This window comes from Rhopilema esculentum, chromosome 21 (assembly GCF_057945365.1).
Source record: "Rhopilema esculentum isolate cy_ngs chromosome 21, ASM5794536v1, whole genome shotgun sequence".
Classification (NCBI taxonomy): Eukaryota; Metazoa; Cnidaria; class Scyphozoa; order Rhizostomeae; family Rhizostomatidae; genus Rhopilema; species Rhopilema esculentum.
Genome location: NC_142835.1, coordinates 2160241 through 2177558, shown reverse-complemented (window position 1 = coordinate 2177558; position 17318 = coordinate 2160241). Strand labels below are relative to the sequence as shown.

General features: G+C 37.0%; 1 protein-coding gene across 4 annotated transcripts; it reads right to left on the bottom strand.

Annotated features, from left to right (window-relative positions):
• Nucleotides 1–1422: 1422 nt before the first annotated feature.
• On the bottom strand, nucleotides 1423–16685 carry LOC135684148 (uncharacterized). Of its 4 annotated transcripts, none has more exons than XM_065199563.2 (12): nucleotides 15323–16685; nucleotides 14514–14600; nucleotides 13677–14036; nucleotides 13033–13095; nucleotides 12354–12533; nucleotides 11400–11811; nucleotides 10450–11120; nucleotides 9357–9716; nucleotides 8716–8937; nucleotides 5566–5673; nucleotides 4575–4799; nucleotides 1423–2813 (listed from the first exon to the last, which is right to left on the bottom strand). In XM_065199563.2, exons 1-12 carry the CDS (start codon nucleotides 15447–15449, stop codon nucleotides 2644–2646), a joined length of 2985 nt encoding a protein of 994 aa, XP_065055635.2. In that variant the 5' UTR covers nucleotides 15450–16685; the 3' UTR covers nucleotides 1423–2643. The 4 variants fall into 4 exon arrangements, with proteins under 4 accessions (XP_065055635.2, XP_065055636.2, XP_065055637.2 ...); XM_065199564.2 differs by having other exon boundaries at nucleotides 10468–11120; XM_065199565.2 differs by lacking the exon at nucleotides 12354–12533.
• Between the last annotated feature and the right edge of the window lie 633 nt (nucleotides 16686–17318).

Genomic DNA, 17318 nt, shown 5'->3' with positions numbered 1-17318 from the left:
CATAAAATGATTTAAATTGACTTTTAACTTCACTTAAGGCTATTTTTTGCTCCAAAATTGCAGGTTTCTTGAGTAAGAATTTTCGCAAAAAGGCAAGGCTATTAACTTGCCAAAATAGCTACATTTTTCAGCAAGGATTTTTCTATCAAAAAACCGCCTAAATGTACTGTAAATAAGCCATAAAATGATTTAAATCGACTTTTAACTTCACTTAAGGCTATTTTTGCTCTAAAATTGCAGGTTTCTTGAGTAAGAATTTTCGCAAAATGGCAAGGCTATTAACTTGCCGAAATAGCAAATAGGCAAGGCTATTAACTTGCCGAAATAGCTAAATTTTTTAGCAAGGATTTTTCTATCAAAAACCTGCCTAAATGTACTGTAATTAAGCCATAAAATGATTTAAATTGACTTTTGACTTTACTTAAGGCTATTTTTTGCTCTAAAATTGCAGCTTTCTTGACTAAGAATTTTCGCAAATAGGCAAGGCTATTAACTTGCTGAAATAGCAAATAGGCAAGGCTATTAACTTGCCGAAATAGCTAATTTTTTTAGCAAGGATTTTTCTATCAAAAAACCTGCCTAAATGTACTGTAAATAAGCCATAAAATGATTTAAATCGACTTTTGACTTTACTTAAGGCTATTCTTTGCTATAAAATTGCAGCTATCTTGAGTAAGAATTTTCGCAAAAAGGCAAGGCTATTAACTTGCCTAAATAGCTAAATTTTTTAGCAAGGATTTTTTTATCAAAAACCTGCCTAAATGTACTGTAATTAAGCCATAAAATGATTTAAATTGACTTTTGACTATGCTTAAGGCTATTTTTTGCTATAAAATTGCAGGTTTCTTGAGTAAGAATTTTCGCAAAAAGGGAAGGCTATTAACTTGCCAAAATAGCTACATTTTTCAGCAAGGATTTTTCTATCAAAAAACCGCCTAAATGTACTGTAAATAAGCCATAAAATGATTTAATTCGACTTTTGACTTTACTTAAAGCTTTTTTTTCTCTAAAATTGCAGCTTTCTTGATTAAGGATTTTCGCAAAATGGCAAGGCTATTAACTTGCCAAAATAGCTAAATTTTTTAGCAAGGATTTATCTATCAAAAACCTGCCTAAATGTACCGTAAATAAGCCATAAAATGATTTAAATACACTTTTGAATTTACTTAAGGCTATTCTTTGCTCTAAAATTTAAATTCTTTTTTTTCAATATACACTTATTCAGCTGAGGAATGTTATCAAAAAATAAGGATTGATTAATATGCATTTGTTAAATCATTATTATCATGAATAAAAAGCTTTTTCTTTGATTTAACAAGAAAAAATAGTAATGTCTTTTTTTAACCATTTGAAAATGGTGAAGTTCAAAAGATTTTACCAAATTTTGCAAGGTCACAATTGGTAAAAATATTGTTTGCCAATGTAGCAAGGAATGATTTTGACGGAGGTTTTTATCAGCATTCTAGATGCGATGATTTAATGAAATTTTAGATACAATATATTATCAAAGATACAATATATTGTTAGAGCCTTACGAAAACTATCGGCTCTTCTGACCAAGGTTTCAACAGGCAAAAGCTTTTGTGTTTGATATTTAACGAAATGCGGAGGTCAGAAGATTTTCAGTCAGTCTAAACATAATCCTTTCTTGAAAATTTTAAAGATTATGTGCCGCCAGATTTTGTTAAGAAAGTAAAGTGTTAGATTTTAGAAAGAAATAGTGGTTTGTGTTCAGGATTTTAATCAATTTACTAGTAACATAGATAGAAGAGATGCTGGTAATTACCCATTTTTTGATCAAAAAAGAAAACTACCATTTATAGAAAGTTGTTGGCTGTTTGAAATAACATAAAGTTTTCTCAAGGTTTCATTAGAATAGGTTGCTTTTAAGATATGCTGATTTGAAAGTAACGTTTTTTTGTAGTCAAGACAATTTTTAGATACTTCAAGCCAAGGCAGTTTGCCTTAGGTCCCGATAGCAAACGATGCTAAAGTGTATGTGCATCATCGAGAAAAGAAATAGTTCAGTCATACAGAAAAGAAAAACGAGCATTTTTAAGGCCTGGTTTATCTATAAAAAATTGTTATCTACAAGCTTAAATAATTTTTTATCTTTTCTTTGTTTATTTCTGACCTATTCAAGCCATTTTTTTCCAATAAAACGTTGCAATGTTTCCATAATAATAAAAAACAAGTAGCAAAGTTATACCCTGTATGCAAACCAAGTACTCTTTCCAAAGTATATTATTGGGGATATTAAACTTCGAAGTATTCTCGTCTGTTTTCACATGGGCCTATTTAAGTAATGGGCCTAACCCTGCAGCACAAATAGAACCTACCTTGCACCTAATCTGGCCCTGCCTGAAGGTAGCATATCTGAAAGTTACTTATTTGGTACAGAGAGTGAAGCAGCTCTGTTGCAAAACGTATTTGAAATCACGCCATATGATCTTAGCGTTACTAATTGTGTTATAATGTGTGATTTGTTGCTTGATTCCAAAACGGTGCACAGTTTGAATGGGATTAAAAAATATTACACCCTTCTTCGGTTTGATACTGTATGCGCACTTTAATCAACCTGGTTCAGATATCATCTTCCCAGTTCTAATAGTTTCCTCTCCTAGAGGCAAAAAATACATCGAATCATCTAGCCTCGTCATCAAATGTGTATACGAAATTCGTTTGCTGTTTTCCTACACAAACACCGTCTGTCGGTGCACATGCTTTGAATCCAAAAGAAATACACATGTCCTGGTCCGCCTCTCCATCAACGGCATATGTCTGCCCTGCCTGTGACCCCGACCAACACGACCCTAGAAAATTGATTGGAGTATTCATTTAAATGTTTTGTAATATCAGGCTATTTATTCTACCTTAATTTACGTTATTTCATAAACAATGTTTTTATTGTAAGTAAAAAAGCTTTTTTAAAAAATCAAAAATTGGAAATCATGTATAAAGTATGTAATGTAGATGGAGGGCCCCTTGAAAACCAGCTTCTCCGCTGAAGGGCCACCCAAATGAAATGAAATATGCAAATATATAAAGATAATTTATTGAAACTTATGCATAATTATACACAATCAGGGGCGTCGCGACCGGGAGATGTGTGTGGGGGGGGGGGTGTCACACCCCCCAATAGTATCTGAATAAAAGATTTCAGGCAAAATCCGCTCGGCGGAAGAAACGCTTTAGGTATTTTAGAGACCTTCATGTCATAAAATCAATAAAGGATCAAGCAAAGGTAGTTGCTCCGTTGGTTAAATATGATATTCCTTGATTTGAACATAGTCATAAGAACGGAGCAACGGATTACCTTCATTCAAATCATATACCGTTCTTATGACTATGATTTGAATGAAGGTAAACAAACTAATGATTTGAAGATTTCTTGCTGGCACTAAATCGAAAAATCCAGGCCCTCTTTAGGTAAAATTGTGTCTTGTGTCCATTTCCCCTAAAGTTTCTCGGTAGAAGCGTCAACTGCAATTCACTATGAGCTTCAGATTTTTTTTAACATTCAAAGGACATGCTAAGATGGAAAAAGGGATCTAAATTGGCAACCAGTGCTGCTTGTTACTTAGCTTCAGAAGTAACTGATAACATGGTATTTTTCAAGACCACGGCGAAATTGTACCAGTTGTTTTTATCTGCTGTTCAATTTGTTTGCAAAAAAAATTATTTTCAATAGGATTAGGAGGATTGCTTTAGTGAAATGTGCTTGAAAGAGTGCATTTTCCAGGGAACCGACCATGGTGCCGCCTCGGGTAGTAACTATATACTTTGCCTGTTCCGATATAGAGATTTGACAAAATTATTAGGAAAATTCCGTTATTATTAAATTAAAATGAAAGTTGCGAATTATATACAGAGTTAGATTGACAAAATGCACTGCAGAGGTTTGTGACAGCAACTAAAGAATTTCAGGCAAAAGGTTTCTAATCAGGTAAATTTGCAGTCCACCAAAGGGGGGGGGGGGGGGCTAAAACCGTATAAAAAGAGACTTCAGTAGTAGTTTAGTACTTTATATTTGGCATTTCATGCAAAAAGTTGGGGGGGGGGGGGCTACCTAGCCCCCTTGCTCCGCGGTGCCTGTTTATAGAATATTATATAAAATTCCACGCATGCCTAGAGGAATAAAGGAAATTGACATTTCAAGCCCAATAAAAAGAAACATTTTAACATTCAATGTTAGTTAATGTAATATCGAAATCCAGCAAGTCAAATTTAATTATATTGCGCAATGATTGTTGATCTTTTGATGATAACTGGTTTTTTTCCTTAGCGTGCAAGCCTTCAGGCTGATTATAGGTTCCCTATTTTTGTATTGAAAGCATTACATGCAGAGGCAGCGCCACGGGGAGGACTTTGGGGGGCTTGTCTTCCCCAATATTCCCGATTCTCGTCAAGATCGATTTTATAATTTGTATAAGTCCGATGAGAAAATATAAGGGAGGAGGGTTGGTCTGTGTGCCTTTATTGCTTGAAGTATTCAGCCATAATGATGTCAAGATCCCCAGTCTTCCCCATTTCCGGAGGCTGATGCGGCATCTGATTAATAAAGCTTGACTTACCAAACATCTGCACGCCGAAGACATTATACCCTTTTCGATTTGCCATCTCTGCACACCTGCAGACAATAGTTGGCAGATATTTGTCCCAGTTGTCATAGTCCACATGTCTACCAGTGGCAACAGGCGAGGTAGGGCTGTTGTCCGTGAAGAGTTCTTCGGGCAAGGGTCGCGGGTTGTTGCCGTCATCACTGTAACATCCTAACTTGGCGTATTTTACACTACAACCTAAAAAAATATTTGTTGTCATTTTACTTTGAGAACCGATTCCTAATCACTATTTATTGATTTCTGAAATATGGTTATAGATTTTTCGCGAACCCATAAAGACCCTGTTCAAATTAATATTTGTCGACATATCCGGCGACTTAAGCCTGAAATACGCGATCAGTTTTATCAGTTTTTGACTGATAGCTTTCAGTCTCTCAAAGCAGATATCCTCCAAACATGATCAGTTTTCTTCACTTTTTGACTGACAGCTCATTCTGTTTTGATATATAGCTTGATCATGAACGAACTGCAGTTCTTTTTGCTAAAGCTTTAGTCGTCAAGAAAATTGCGAAAATACCAAAAAATGAAAAAAGAGATCGTTTTCAAAATATTCGCAATTCGAAACTACTTTTGAGTCAAACGTCACATTGCATAACGATTTTCAGTACTTCCACGCATATATAAATTCATCTGTGTTTGTAACTTTTCCACATTTACCACAATAGACTTTGCACCAATGAATAGAAATCCCATCAGTTAGAAACTGACGAAGTTGGACGTGTTCAACTTCTTCAGTCAAAAACTGATGCTCATTAATGCATCAGTTTTTGTCAGTTTTTGCTAAATACACCATCAGTTTTTGACTAAAAGCTGAAAACTGTCAGTTAAAAACTGATATAAACTGATCGTTTATAAGGAATCTTTTATTCATTCCTTGTTAAGCCTTTCTCTCTTTATTTACAACTTTATCGTTCATTCAAACTGTTATTAACTTATTTCTTACCATAAGGACCGGTTGGCGTATATAGCGAACCGGCTAATGGTTGTGAAACCGAACCACCGAGAGTGAGATGGATACCATCAGTCAATGCATTCACTACAGATACCCAACCTTAAAGACAAAAAAGTGAGACATATGTAGACGCATCACAAACGGACAAATATACAAAAGACATGAATGAGTAAGACGGCGAAATCCATTGCAGAAACCCTCTTTCTATATGACGTCATATATTGAAGCACATTTTTTAAAATATTTATTAGAACAATTTATGCCACTTGCTCTACAAGTTACACAACTTAAAAAACAAAAGTTTTCAATTATGTCGTATTTCTTTTGAAATTTTTTCAACAATTAAGTGTTAAATCTCATAAAAACGCATTCAATCATTCGAACAGTTTACAGAGGTAAAAACATGCTCTCGAAGGCAGTTGAAATTCGCATGCGACGTAGAGACTGTTTCAAGTTTATGAAGATACTGAAGAGAAAAAAACTTAACTTATTTTTATACTAAAGAGAACACCGTCTTCATGACTTCATAAACATACATGAGACCCTGAATCACACCAAACTACTAAACTTTTGCTATTTTAAGTTGCACCTACAAAAAACTGTTTAACGGAAATACGATACACGATATATGTTACAAGATAGAGAAATAATAGTGATAAAAAAATAGCTGGTAGTTAAAGAATTGAGTCTTGATAAGAGGCAATGATCCAGAGAGGTGTGAAGTTAAGGTGCTAAGTCAAATATCGTTCGTTAACAGAAGAATGTGAGATGTGAGAACAGTAGAATTAACTTTTTCTAAGAGATCAGAATTAAATATTCTTAAGAAATTTCTTAAGAAAAATTTCTTAAGAAAGGCAAAGAATTAAATAGACATTTATAATTTGAAATTTTTAGATTCAGTATGATAAATTTATGTTACCTGGTGAATGGTTAGTTTTTATAGAGCCAAGTTTGTTTCTCAACCATCTTTGTGTTACCCTCAGCAACAAAATCAGTAGTTAAACAGACACAACACATAGTTGATATAAACTGTCATTTGTAATACATAGCATCCTTGCATTTACTTTGCTGCAACGGGCTCTAGAGATTTTATAGATTTTATCTTAACAATTTAAATTAAATAAAACCATTTCATCCTCGTTGCATTTGGCTAGATATACAGTGTTTCACAAGAAGGAACAAGGGTCACGTGCTAATAACGTTTAAGAGCTGAACTGGAAAATTCAAAAAGCGTTAGACTGAAACAGAACTTGGTGCTTTGAGAAATGTTTTCTTGGGAAAAGCAAACTTGACTAACAGATGTTGGGTATTTTTTACAATTAATGTCAGTTTGATAATTAAGCAAGAAAAATTTAATTAAGTCACACGGTTAAGGTCTCTTGACAGCTGAAATTATTTCCCAGATTAACGAGAAACGTCAAGACGAGATAATTTGCCTATTTCAAATAAAAATGTAAGAGCTTTGCCATGAAGCTTCAATTCAAACCAAAAATTGACAATAACTCAGCTCGAAGCATATTTACTACTGTGTGGCTCATGTTGCATTGAGAACAACAGGTTATTTCGTATGTGATACTGATAGCCATTTTCAATATTTCAAATTAGAACTGGTCTTCATGTCCAAGGGTTTTGTCTGTATCTAAATCCTCTTTATAGAATGGATGAAACGGGGGCGGATCCAGAGCAAATTTGAAGGAGGGGCAGTTGGTAGTGGGGGCGCTGAAAATTCTCAAAAATTGATGACGAGAGTACGCTGTATACAACAATTTCAGATCCATTTTCGGAATAAACAACATAACTTTGAGGTAATCTTTGAAGCAAATTAACCTATCGGTTTCAAAAACCTTTTCACCTGATTCCCATTCTTCAAAAGGGGTGCACAATTTTCAAAGAAAGGGCGCCAGACTTGCTTCAACTCGTTGAAGGAGGGGCAACTGCCCCTAGCTGCCCCCCTCAAATCCGCCACTGGGATGAAATGACACAAAATTTCCCTGGGAAAAATCTACAGTTATGGAAAGGTTTGCACTTCTACGTTTCTTGAATGCAATCTTCATTATTAGTACGTCCTAAAAAACATCTTTTACACAGCTATGATTTTATACAACGAAATAGCAGTTTGGTATAGAAATTAATAAAATTAAAAACAAACTGAGGGCAAAACAAGATGGCGGTGAGAAATAAACTTCAGCTGCCAAAAGATACAAAGACAATAGGTAACAATTAGTTAATATTCTTATGTCCAATAGCTATGTTAATCTTCGTTTATTGTTACTGAAATCATCATGCTTTAACAATACTTAAAGTTTAAAGTTTACGTCAATTGATAAACTTGTTAAGGTAAAGGAAGCATTTGGACAAAGTTAAATCAACATAGCATGGCATAGATACATGAAATAAAAGTGGTTAGGAGTTTTGATGCAGAACACAGAAAAAACTGCCATCGGTTGCTCAAAAGTAGGAGCAATAAAGAAAGGAAAACGATATGGTAGCCAGATACTTATGCATTAGAAATGAAATCAGGCTTTCAAAAGTGACTATTTCATTGCTTGTTCAAATGTGTGTTGTTAGTTAAAATTTACTAAACCATTTGACAGCTTAGGATTTCTACTTGATCAAATTGACAGCCAATAAAATGATTCATTATAAAATTAGTAATTAAAAAAATATTGAGCCAAAAATGCATCTTAGACCAAGTTTTAGGCCATTTGTGACTGATAAATTTTATCCAAGCTTTTTTCAGTTCGAAATGTTTGGCATGCATATCTTGTTTGTAGCTTAAATATAGGGTAATTGATCAAACTAAGTTCTGTAAAACTTCATCTCCTAGCAACATTTGATGTTATTCTATAACAGAAAATACTATAACTGAGATCAGCACCCATGCCTCCGGGGGGGGGGGGGAGAGGGGAGGGGCGGTGTGGCCATGACCCCTCAACTTTTTGCGAAACAAGTATTTTTAAAGCTGCAGTAGAAGGGAAAGAAGCCTTGGCCCCCTACTTTAGCTAGCCTGCCCCACTCCACTTTCAAATTCGTAACGTAGGCCCTGGGGAATATTAGAGGGATTTTAGACTTCGTGTGCAATAAAAATCCAAATGTCTGTTGTTGAACTAACCAAAAAGAAAGCTAAAAGTCAAACAGTACCATGACAAATCCGTGTTGCTATCGGCTCCACTACAGTCAGTATTTGGTCAAACGTTGGCACTTGGTACACATGCTGTGTGCTAGGATCAGTAGCCATGATCTTCAGCTCTTCTGGGGCCGCATGGGCAGTTACACCGACAACGAACACCTCAACGCCAGCCTCCTGGAGCTCTCTTGCAGGCTCGACTATCATCTGGCTCCAATTTATAGTTGGATCGTCACCTGAAAAGGAGGAAGAGATTGGTAATTGAAACTGCATAAGATGTCTAAGGGGCCATCTTGTCCTACAGCCCCGATTAGAGAGGCAGAGAGTGTTTCTTGTGAAAAGATACGTTTTGGCTGCTTTTGTAATTTCACAGTCTTTTAATGCCCAATGGTCATGGCACCAGTTAAATCTATACCATTTTGACAGACTGAAATGGCCTTTCTAACGGTTTACTCCTTCAAATATAAGGATTCGTTAACCAGGATTAGGTTTCGTTACATCCGATACCCCTAACTCTAAACCCTTTCTTAACCTTATTCAGTCACAGCCTTGGCTTGCGTCCTTATTCTCATGTTATCTTATGTTCGTGGGAAAGCTCCGTCAGAACCAGAAAAGAGTGTAAGGGATAAGTAAACCAATGACCAGTGATGATTACCGTTTGCCCGTCCATTTGTTACAATAACCATCGCGCGACGAACTCCAGCTCTTGCTGTGCGGAATAAATCATCTCGGGCAATTTTCAATGCGTCATCTGTTCGTCGTTTTCCATAGGGGTTCATCAGAAGTTTTTGAACGTGCACTTTTAGCATTTCTGCGTCATTGTATGTTTCAAGCCTGATAGGAAATTTTGCTATCGTGTCGAACTGCACGACGCCAAAACGCGCGTATTCCCCCATTTTGAAATGATCGATCAGAGACTTTGCAAAATTTTTAATATAGCCCCAACGACCGCGAACGCCTGCTGATGAATCCAAAACCAGGCCAATATCAACCGGAGTAGCACACTTTTGAACATCTGAAAAATATAGAATGACAGATAAAATGGAACTTAGCACAGGTTTGCAAGGTATAAATCAACATTTCAAAAAGTTTCTTCAGCCAGGAAAAAAACGGCCTAAGTTTTTCCAAATTTTTAGCATAAAAGTTTGTAACTAATTTACGTTGGTATTACAATGCAATTAGCAGTGGGCCTAGAGTTGATACTTGCCGAACAACACAATTAGACTATCGAAACTTTGAGTCAATACAGCGTACTTACTGAACAAAATTACTTTCTGTTATTCTATATGACTGAAAAATCGCTTTTGGTGGCATTCCAGGAACAAAATCTTATATCTCCTCTTTAATTTTGCAAGATTCTGTAGTGAACTGTATCAAACGATTCCTAAACTTTGGAACATCCCGAAATCCATAGGATTAACATAACACTATTTGCTATAATGCAATCGAAAGTAACTTGACTTGATGGATAATTGTACACGACGAACAAACAGCTGTTGACCGAAGACAATTTTTTCAAAAATTACTGAAACATTTAGTATATAGAAACACTGAACGGGGATCAAGGGCACGTAATCAACTTCATCGTGTAAAAGTGACAAGGGATTATCCTCACAAACAGGTTTTGCTGAGACCTACAACCCTTATTAACTCAATAATTCAGACAACAGGGAATAATTCAATATTTAAGCTGGAAAATCCTAAAACTTAATTTAAGATGGAAAGTCATCGTGCATATAGAGAAATACCTTGATTACAGCACGTACCCGCGGCGGGAGCAGCAGGAGGGAGCGGATTGGCAGGGACGGTTGGATGTGGCCTTGTCACTGGATTTATTACGACTGGGGCAACGGCTGGTTTGGCCGCTTCAACGGGAAACGCCGCATTCACCTCTACATGAGCCACTGGTGTAGTTGCATGCGGCACAACACCTGTCTGTACAGTTGTACCAATCATTGGCTGCATGGTGGGTACAGTAGCGGGATGCTGGTGATGGTGATGATGATGCCAAGTAGGCTTGCTTGGTTGGGCAACTGTTTCCGGGTGTAAATGATCATCAACAACTGCTGTAGGCTTTGCAGCTACAACAGTAACATGTCCTTCTGCATGCATCTCGACAGGTCTTACCGCCGGCTCTGGCGCAGGAACACAAGGAGGAAGTGCCTTTGTTGGCACATGAACAACAGGTGGCGGGTTGGGTTCAGGTGGCGGGCAAACCGGGGGCGCTGGTTTACATGGTGGGCATGTAGGCGCTGTTGGTTTGCAAGGAGGGCAGGTAGGTGCCACGGGTTTGCAAGGAGGTGGGGGAGGTACTACAGGTGGTGGCACGTTGTGAACCTCTGTTGGTACAACGGGTTGACAGGGTGGTGAAGGTATGGCTGGCGATGGCGGTAATACTGCTGGTGCTGTTGGTGTGGCACTAAAATTGAGCAATATCATCAGTTCTAAATTATATCAAAATTAAAGCAAATAAACAGATTTTGTGTAGAAATAATATTCAGAAAGAGCTCCTCTAATGCTCTTGCCTTGTTTAAAAATGTTTCAGTTTTAGGGAAGAAGCTGAAACTGAAAAACAGCCAATTTTAGAAACCAAGACAAATGGACAAGCGTCTAAACGTCTAGGCCTTTTAATAATTTTAAATCATCAAGAAATGAATAAGATATAAAATAAATGATGAAATACATTAGAAAATCTCACATCAAATGAAGATGGTTTGTTGGCAAGATCGTTGGAGGGTGCGCCACTGGTAAAGTCGGGTGCATGTGTGCTAAGGGTGAGATTGTAGTTACAACTGCATGTCCCTGTTTGTCGTGACCATGTACAGCTTCAACATGAGCTGGCTCTGCCGCTGCTATAATGTGCGGGTGGGCTGTAGCAGTGGGGACTAGTAGAGGAGGTGAGGGTACAGCAACTGGTAAGGGGGGAGGGGGCGGAGGAGGGACTACGGATGGTGGAGCAGGAGGTGGGATGAATGCTGGAGGTGGAATAGGAGCTGGGGGTGGAAAAGGTGCTGGGGGTGGAATAGGTGCTGGGGGTGGAATAGGTGCTGGGACAGGGGCGGTTTCAGGGAGAGCTGGAGGCGGAGGAGGTGGAACCGTAGGTGTGACGTCTACGAAAGAATTTATCACAATTATTAAGATGTGGAGTAAAGAGATTTATAAAAATATTCTGGCTTTTAAAGCCGTATGTTGCAATTAAAAATTCTCAGTGAAAGACCATCCTCTACCTTTTCAAACTTGAAAGAAAATTCAGCTTTAATTGGGGGAAGCTGTTGTACCAAAAAAATGGTACTCAAAGATTAACATTTTTTCGAATGGTCAAGGAAAAGGGGAGGGGATATCTGTAATGTGTTCCCTATCTTTACTCGGTGAAACAATTTCGGCCATTCCATATTTATATATTTACGTTTTTATTCCATATTCTATGCAGAAGGCGAATTACTCATATGCTGTCTCCAAACCTTTGCTTTTTATATTGTCAATTGATTAAAATCCAAATGAAATCGAAAAATAATAAAATATTAGCAGAGTTAAATACGAATTTTCGATCTAATTTTAGTACCCACTAGAATCAGAACTCAAAAGAAATTCCTTGATGGAGAAATTTGAATAGGGGTGCACTGTCCCCACCCATCACGGATATGTCACTCACCATATCCAATGCAGATTGTACCACAGTCGATTGTGGTACAGCCAGAACAATCTGGGCATGCGCCACACGTCAGCTGGCACCTAACTCTCACTTCGCCAGGACCCTTGTGGTCGCACAGGCCTAGCCTCTTCAAATACTGACATTTCTCAGTTGGTTCTTGGTCCGAACATTTGATTTTTTCTAAGTATGATAGATTTAAAACTACAATGATTAGTAATTAGTCGTTAGTTAAGAATCCTCACATTAGCATCATTTGCATAAAGCGATATATTAAAACTGTTATCAATTGTTATGATTAGGAGTTTTTGGGTTGACACGAGAAAATTCAAAGCGGAGCTTAAATGTTCTTCAGCTGTCACCTTGTGGGTCATCGCTCGTCATGTAAACAGCTCTTTGTTTGAATAAGATATATCTTTAATATTTAAAACTTAGGAAACACAAATTGGAAATCAAGTTTTGAGATCATGTTAGAATCGATAACGACCGTGCCACAATCAACTGCAATACAATCACGTATATCACATGTGTGTTGAGATGTCTGTTGGGAGGAGATTCAAACAGAAAACATTTTGGTAGAATATCAAAAGAGTGCAGCCATGAAGAAATATCGATAGAATGTAATTAGTGTAGGAATATTGTGCAAAAGAGTCAAAACACAATTTTGAGTTGATTAGAATACCTTTAATATTGCTGATCTTATGACTTTCAGACTTTTGCTGAGGCTCTGTGGTTTCGTCTTTGGCTGTAGACAAAATGATCTTACTAAACTTCGTGTTCAGCTTAAGAAATTAGCCGGGCATCGAATCTCGTCTTCAGCAATGTTTACTTTTTAATTTTGGATACTGGGATTTCAATGACACCACTCACAAGAAAAACCGTTATTGTTACAAGAATTTTGTTTGCTTGCGTATAAGAAGGCGAACGAAATCTTTTCTCTTTCATAAAAGTGATTGCAGGTCGACTTTAGGTCTGAAAAAATTGGCTTATTTCCTAGTAAATGATGAACAATTTGATTTAGATAACTTGAACTATCAAAAGTCAACAAACGACCTGATTGGCTAACAAACATACCTAAAATAGGTGTTGGAAGTATGAGCGGGAATAATTGAAAATTCTCTTCACAGATTCAATTTTTAGAAACAGCAGATTGGGAGAATGCCAACATGTGAAATATTCCACAGGTGAAAGTCTAGCTAGTAGTTTTCCGTTGTTTAATGATTAATAAACGTTAGTGGAAAAGGTAAATGGATTGCAATTATGCCCTTGAGTTAGATCGGAAGAAATCAATGTCTGGTAGTTTGGTGACATGCATGCCTGACTCACCGTCATTTTTCTGCGATGCTGCCAACGCAGCAACAAACTTGTTCACACCCTCCTCAGTACTTTTGCTTGAAGCCGAGACAGTATCTTTAGTTTCTTCTAGTTTTGTATGGATTTTCTCCAACAGAATACTCTTTAACATGGCTAATGCATGAGAATCTGTCAAGGGCTTTCCTATAAGCCTGCTTATCTCGGCAACTTCCTGTGATGCTTTAGTGATATCGTCGTTAACGCCGTCATATTTGCTGTCAGATCCGGTTAGTCCAGAAGACGGCTGTTCTTGCCCTGTTACTGTAACTGATTCACTGGTTTTATCGGACGTCCTATTGCCTTTTCGTCCATCTTTGTGACCTCGTAAAGTTGCTGTTAAATGAGAGAAAAATTTGGTCCAGGGTCTGGTGATCCACTCTCAAGAGGAAAGAAAATGCCATTTGCATTAGCAACAACTGCCTAGGCCCTTTCCGTTTTATCTGAGCAACCCAATCCACGATTCTTGTATCAGTTCATAGTTAACAAGTCATCAACATAGAATTTTTATTTGAAGCTTATAGAGAGGTCATTGATACATTTATGTATTATTTCCTTAAAATAGTCTGAATAATCATTGGGTTCTGAATATTCTGAATATTACAATACAAATTGGCGTTAAATGATCATGTCGTTTTATGTTGCTATGGGAATATGAGGCTGATCAAATATTTGGCAGAAGAGTTTTATAGTGAGGTTCTATGATATGAAAAAGAGCACCATGAATGCCCAGATTTCGTTATAACTGCTTTGAACATAATATCAGGGTTTATAAAGATACTAACAAAGTCATTACATAATATGTCAACAAACCTTCGGGAACGTTTTTTCGCTTTGCTCCAGACTCTTGGATTACAGATTCTTTGGCCTCCGTCTGGTTTTCTGACGAATTCGAAGCTTCTATAGAACCATAAGAAATAGTTATCACGTCATAGTATAGAATGCTTACCATTTTAACGGTGCTTTTAGAAGCGTAAAATTAATCAAGTAAGACAGCTGACAGAAATTGGCTGAAAATACGTCATAAAACTTCACAAATTACAGAAAATCCTTGGAAACAAACAAGGCACTGGTCGAAAATACTCTTTTTAATGCAGATATTTCAATTATTCAGATGCGATCGGATAATGTTTTCGTAATTTACGGCTTAAAATCTTGAGTCAGCTAATCCCGCATTAAATACACAAAGTCTATTAGTTTTAAAATGGCTTCGAGATTTTTCGAAGTGAAGTTTGGCACGGTTTTACTTTCAAAACTGGGAAGAAAACTGATTTGCCTAATAGCACTGGACTATCAACGCATGTCACAATACTTTAAAATAACAAAGTTGAAATATATTGCTGACAAATATATAAATTTACGTCTTGAAGAATCAACCATTTTCTTTTTTATTCATCAACCCAGCATAGTAAGGAATAACATCGAGAAAATTTGTTAGAAAATTGAAAGCAGCAAAGAGAAAAATCTGACAATTATATTAAAAGAGGCAGCTAGATCACGATGTCGTATTCCGTGAAATCTTCAGTGAAAGTAAATTTCGAACCATACATATAACGATAATAGAAAGTTATTATAGCAGGTTTGCCATTACTACCAGATTATTTTCGTGAGGCTAGGCTTACCTGTGTTATTTTTGATCTCTTGACCAGAACTGTCGATCGCAGGTTCGCCATTGTCCCTTTTTATCACTCCACAATTCACAAAGACCCATACGCCAAATGCCAAATAAATAACAACTAGACATTTCATCCTCGCTTCTTGGGTTCATCACTCCCATTCAACCCTACGTCATTTTTTCGTGAAAGAGTCGATGCAAATCGCAACACAAGAAGTCGAAATCTTCAGGTATCAACGCAGTTACAAATTCGATATGCTCTGGAAGCCTGGGCACGTCTCTCGCAACCCATGACAAATAGCTGAAGCGTGTAATTTTGCGCGAATGCGTTCCTTTATGTGCAGCAAACTCGTAAACTGTTATTTACGAATTTCTTTCGAGTTCGATAAAGGCTAAGTTATTTTGGTAATGCTTATCTGAATCAACAAAAGATATGGAGAGACGCTACAGTCCCTCTTAGTTGCGCAAAAACTAGCTCATTACAGATAGTTTGCTTTGTCAAATAACATTCTTGTTGCCAGTTAAAAATATCTTAACTGATTCTTGCATAAAATATCAAATCCGTGTGGAAATCTTCTTAGAAAGTATATATTTAATGTGGACAAGTTGCAGCTTCAGGTACAGCAGCGATATCAGCGATGCTAAAAATCGAGAATGAACCTATAAAATCAACATGATTTGTGCTCAAAATCCGAAAATTTTATCGCATTTCTACATCAGTGAGCTAGACAGCAAAACTTCAAGATACAGACGTTTGAATCAGCTTATAAAGGACAGGTTGCAAAAAATGAGGAATAATGGTGCCGAATACAACCTTGCGTTCCCCATTACTTTTTTACAATTTAACTGGCAAAAAATTTGAAATGAAAATCATACAATGGGCTAACGTCCTTAAAATATTTATAGGAACATGCTCCTGGACAGTGTTCTACCTGTGTTCAAGACCTGGATTTATTGAAGATTTATAGTAAATGCGTGATGACATAAAAGATATAGCACCGGAGAAAGGGCGGGGGAGAGGAGGGTGTATCACGAAAAAACCTTATTTCTTCGCCTCGCTTCTAAGTCCCATACCAGCCTCCTTTTTTCCTTTTCAGCTCCCAGTTTCACTGACTACCTGCAACTGTTTTCACCGGGTAACAGGTATAATTTCAATTATCTTGTCGGGGGTTTGAGATTCATGGAGCTTAATACAGTAGACTCCGGTTATCGTCACTCCAAATGTTGCTTGAAAAGCTGTGGCAGCAAGCGGAGTGTGACTTTAAAGGGAACCACATTGAGGTGTTTTGCATGTTTGGGACTCAATTTTGTGTGACAATAACCAGTAGTTTTATATTAACTGTAGTGACTATAAGTAGAGTTGACTGTACTAGCCCCAAGAGCATCAAACTGGAGGGTTGATCCACTTCAGGATTAAGAAGTGGCATTGCTGGTTCCTTTCTGTTTTGTAAGAAGAAGGACGTCAACATTTTTGTTATGCAGCTAAAATATATTGGTACTAATACATTAAAACACATAGAAGGGAAAGAAATATTAGTGCATTAAACAATAATAAGTAAAATAAATGCAAGCACTGTAATTCTGCGAACTTTTTGCTAGACAAGTACAAAATACAATCTTTATTTGAGTCCTTTTCGAAATATAAGTAAACCAAATAGGCAAGTATAAACATTGATGAAAGTATTCAAGACTAAACAAATATTTGTGAACAGGGATTATAATTCTCCACCAAAGAGAAGGCGGGGGACATATATGTTCCATTTTTGATCAGAGAGAAAGAAAATATCATAACTTAACTACCAATGGGTGCTATCTAGTACATACATAACATGTGCACGAACAGCTAACAAGAGGAAGTAGGTAGAATGAAGACATCGCAAACATTAAAAAAATGTTTAGCTGTTTGGAAATTAGTAGAAGTTTGCCAGGGGAAAGTTTGTACCTTGGCCTGAACACCATTCTTGACAGCTACAATGTAACGCTTCTGTAAATTGATGATGATA

What these genes read in the sequence shown, in the direction of transcription:
- LOC135684148 (XM_065199563.2), bottom strand. Translation starts at nt 15,449, where the DNA reads ATGAAATGTCTAGTTGTTATTTATTTGGCATTTGGCGTATGGGTCTTT. An exon ending in GCGAAAAAACGTTCCCGAAG is followed by an intron (nt 14,037 to 14,513) that starts GTTTGTTGACAT and finishes CTCATTTAACAG; the next exon opens with CAACTTTACGAGGTCACAAA. An exon ending in CTTCGGCGTGCAGATGTTTG is followed by an intron (nt 2,814 to 4,574) that starts GTAAGTCAAGCT and finishes TCAATTTTCTAG; the next exon opens with GGTCGTGTTGGTCGGGGTCA.